The 3,463-nt window shown below is 53.0% G+C and overlaps 1 protein-coding gene across 1 annotated transcript; it reads left to right on the top strand.

Annotated features, from left to right (window-relative positions):
• The first annotated feature begins 211 nt into the window (after positions 1–211).
• LOC140458889 (large ribosomal subunit protein mL50-like) lies at positions 212–2,589 on the top strand. Its single transcript, XM_072553625.1, has 2 exons — positions 212–368; positions 2,035–2,589. Exons 1-2 carry the CDS (start codon positions 243–245, stop codon positions 2,395–2,397), a joined length of 489 nt encoding a protein of 162 aa, XP_072409726.1. The 5' UTR covers positions 212–242; the 3' UTR covers positions 2,398–2,589.
• Positions 2,590–3,463: the final 874 nt, after the last annotated feature.

The raw sequence follows: 3,463 nt of genomic DNA, 5'->3' as shown, positions 1-3,463 counted from the left end.
CGCATCGTCCCCATGGTGTCGGCGCATGGGTTGTCCTTATTGTACATGCGCAATAGTTTCAATGTCTTGGCCGCCGATACGCTAAATGGGTACGGTTCAGTGTTAGCACATGCGTACATGCTCGCCGGCGTCCGGCAGCTAACTGGGCGTGGTTTGCTATCCGCATGCGCACCCGCTGCCCGTGGTACCTGCGCCTTGAGGGAAAGCGTTGTCTGCGGCTGCGCGGGCGGGCCGGGAGGACAATGGCGGCGGCGGTGATGAGACTGAGACTGAGACTGGGCTCGGGCTCGGGCTACCGGGGCCTGAGGAAGGGCCTGGGATTCAGCCGCACAGAGTCCGGCATGGCAGCAGGACCGCAAGGGCTGGAGGTCAGGGGTTAATCTCTCTGGGAACTGGGGGAGGTCAGGGGTTAATCTCTGTAGGAACTGGGGAGGTCAGAGGTTAATCTCTAATAACTGGGGAGGTCAGGGGTTAATCTCTAGGAACTGGGGAGGTCAGAGGTTAATCTCTGTAAGAACTGGGGAGGTCAGAGGTTACTCTCTAAAAACTGGGGAGGTCAGGGGTTAATCTCTGTAGGAACTGGGGAGGTCAGGGGTTAATCTCTAGGAACTGGGGAGGTCAGGGGTTAATCTCTAGGAACTGGGGAGGTCAGAGGTTAATCTCTAGGAACTGGGGGAGGACAGGGGTTAATCTCTCTCAGAACTGGGAGGTCAGAGGTTAATCTCTGTAGGAACTGGGGGAGGTCAGAGGTTAATCTCTGTAATAACGGGAGGTCAGGGGTTAATCTCTGTAGGAACTGGGGAGGTCAGAGGTTAATCTCTAATAACTGGGGAGGTCAGGGGTTAATCTCTGTAGGAACTGGGGAGGTCAGAGGTTAATCTCTAAGAACTGGGGAGGTCAGAGGTTACTCTAAAAACTGGGGAGGTCAGGGGTTAATCTCTAGGAACTGGGGAGGTCAGGGGTTAATCTCTGTAGGAACTGGGGAGGTCAGAGGTTAATCTCTGTAAGACAACATCATGGGCGGCACGGTGGCACAGTGGTTAGCACTGCTGCCTCAGCGCCAGAGATCCGGGTTCAATTCCCGTCTCATGCAACTGTCTGCATGGGTTTCCTCTGGGTGCTCCGGTTTCCTCCCACAGTCCAAAAATGTGCAGGTTAGGTGAATTGGCCATGCTAAATTGCCTGTAGTGTTAGATGAAGGGGTAAATGAAGGGGAATGGGTCTGGGTGGGTTGCTCTTCGGAGGGTCGGTGTGGACTTGTTGGGCCGAAGGGCCTGTTTCCACACTGTAAATAATCTAATCTAATCTAATCTAAACTGGGGAGGTCAGAGGTTACTCTCTAAAAACTGGGGAGGTCAGGGGTTAATCTCTGTAGGAACTGGGGAGGTCAGGGGTTAATCTCTGTAGGAACTGGGGAGGTCAGGGGTTAATCTCTGTAGGAACCGGGGAGGTCAGAGGTTAATCTCTCTCAGAACTGGAGGAGGTCAGAGGTTAATCTCTGTAGGAACTGGGGGAGGTCAGAGGTTAATCTCTCAGAACTGGGGGAGGTCAGAGGTTAAACTCTAGGAACTGGGGAGGTCAGGGCTTAATTTCTAGGAATTGGGGAGGTCAGAGGTTAATTTCTAATAACTGAGGGAGGTCGGGGGTTAGTCTCTGTAACAACTGGGGGAGGTTGGGGTTTAATCTCTGTAATAACTGGGGGAGGTTGGGGGTTAATCCTGACACGGAACTGGGGGAGGTTGCTGAAAGTACTAGGGTCATCTCTAGGAACCGGGGAGTAGCCAGGGGTTGATCTGTTAATAACTAGGTGGTGCGCTGTGGTTAACTTCAATGGGAGCTGGTTGGTAAGGACATGTCTGATTGTCGTCCTTCACTCAGATTCCTGCTCAGACAGGACTGGAACTACACAGAGAGTTGGGTGTGCAGTAGGGAAGCAATATTGAGTCACTCTGGTTGTGTTGGTGTTGGGATTTCACATTCAGACCTGACTCTCTCTCTCTATCTCACTATATATTTCCTCCTGTCTGTCTCTAGGACCCATCTCTGGTTATGCCCCCCTTTCAGAGCCGTAAGTACCAGCCTCCTGAGCAGCTGGAAGAGGTGGTACGGGCGGCGGTGGAACGGGTCACAGGTACGCCCTCTGGCCCGGACTGGCAGGAGACTCAGCTGGCTGAGGGCCAGAGGTTCCGACTCCTCTGTGAGCTGGCGCAAGAGCTCAAACACATGGTGCCCAATTCCCAGCTCCATCAGACCAGGAGTCCGGGAGAGCTGCTGCGCTTTTACCAGCAACCAGTCGACGCAGACCCCTTCGCCTTCCAGGAACTGGCTCACTCGAAGCTGCCTCCCAATATCCGCATCAACTGGGGCTACAACGGGAAAGGAGGGGAAGGAATGTAGCCAGGCCGAGAGAAGGAGTGCCTGGAGCTCTATGTCCTGGGAGGCTGGCATTCGGTGTACTTCCTTCCCTCACGGGGCAAGAAGGGACATCCCTCAGACCCCATTGCACTGAGGAGGAGGGGGGGGGGAGCAGTTACATTACCTCGCTGCGTCTGTGGACCCTTAAGCACTGAATAAATCTTCTTTCTTAGAGGTGTCCTGAAGTGAGTTGGTGATTCTCGCACCTGGTTATGTCAGACTTCACAGCTGGGCCAGGCCCTTCACTGCAAGAACAGCAAGTGCCACCTTCATATAAACCAGAACAGGAGGAGACCACTCAGATCCCACCCCCCCCTTCAGTCTGCTCCTCAGTCCTTTGACCGGAATACCATCTTCCTGCTGCATCTCTTGATTCGTTTGGCCAAGAGTTGGTTGATCTCAGCGTTAAATCCACTCAACAACTGAGAATTCACAACCCTCCAGAGAAGATTTGCCATTCTCTGAGTGAAGGAACTTCTCCTGATCTTGGTCTAAAACGGCCAACACCCAAATGCAACATCCTCCTGAGCTAGTTCAACTGGGCCAGTCCGAGAGAGGGGAGCTGCCTCTTGGCATTTACAGGGTCAAACCCTCAGAATTTTCTTATGTTTTAATGACAGCACCACTCATTCTTCTAAACACCAAGAGAATAGCAGGGGTCATCAACTTAACATCTCCTTCTAGCTCATCCCAGGAATCCATCGAGTGACTTCAGTGGATGGGACAAATGGACAAGGTCTTTTCCCTGGGCTGGGGGAGCCCAGAACTAGAGGGCATAGGTTTAGTGTGGTTGGGGAAAGATATAAAAGAGTCCTAAGGGGCAGAGGGTGGTGCATGTATGGAATGAACTGCCAGAGGAAGTGGTGGAGGCTGGTACAGTTGCAACATTTAAAAGGCATCTGGATGGGTATATGAACACGAAGGGTTTGGAGGGATATGGGCCGGGTGCTGGCAGGTGGGACTGGGTAAGGTTGGGATATCTGGTCAGCATGGACGAGTTGGACCGAAGGGTCTGTTTCCATGGTGTACGTCTCTGTGGCTCCATGAC

This window comes from Chiloscyllium punctatum, chromosome 34, assembly GCF_047496795.1.
Source record: "Chiloscyllium punctatum isolate Juve2018m chromosome 34, sChiPun1.3, whole genome shotgun sequence".
NCBI classification, from domain to species: domain Eukaryota; kingdom Metazoa; phylum Chordata; class Chondrichthyes; order Orectolobiformes; family Hemiscylliidae; genus Chiloscyllium; species Chiloscyllium punctatum.
Note: the sequence above shows the minus strand (reverse complement) of the source record. Positions and strands in the feature narration are given on the sequence as shown.

Excerpts from the sequence above, each read along its gene's own strand:
- LOC140458889 (XM_072553625.1), top strand. The coding sequence starts at position 243 with ATGGCGGCGGCGGTGATGAGACTGAGACTGAGACTGGGCTCGGGCTCG. Across the intron at positions 369-2,034 it reads CAGGACCGCAAGGGCTGGAG|GACCCATCTCTGGTTATGCC; the intron begins GTCAGGGGTTAA and ends GTCTGTCTCTAG.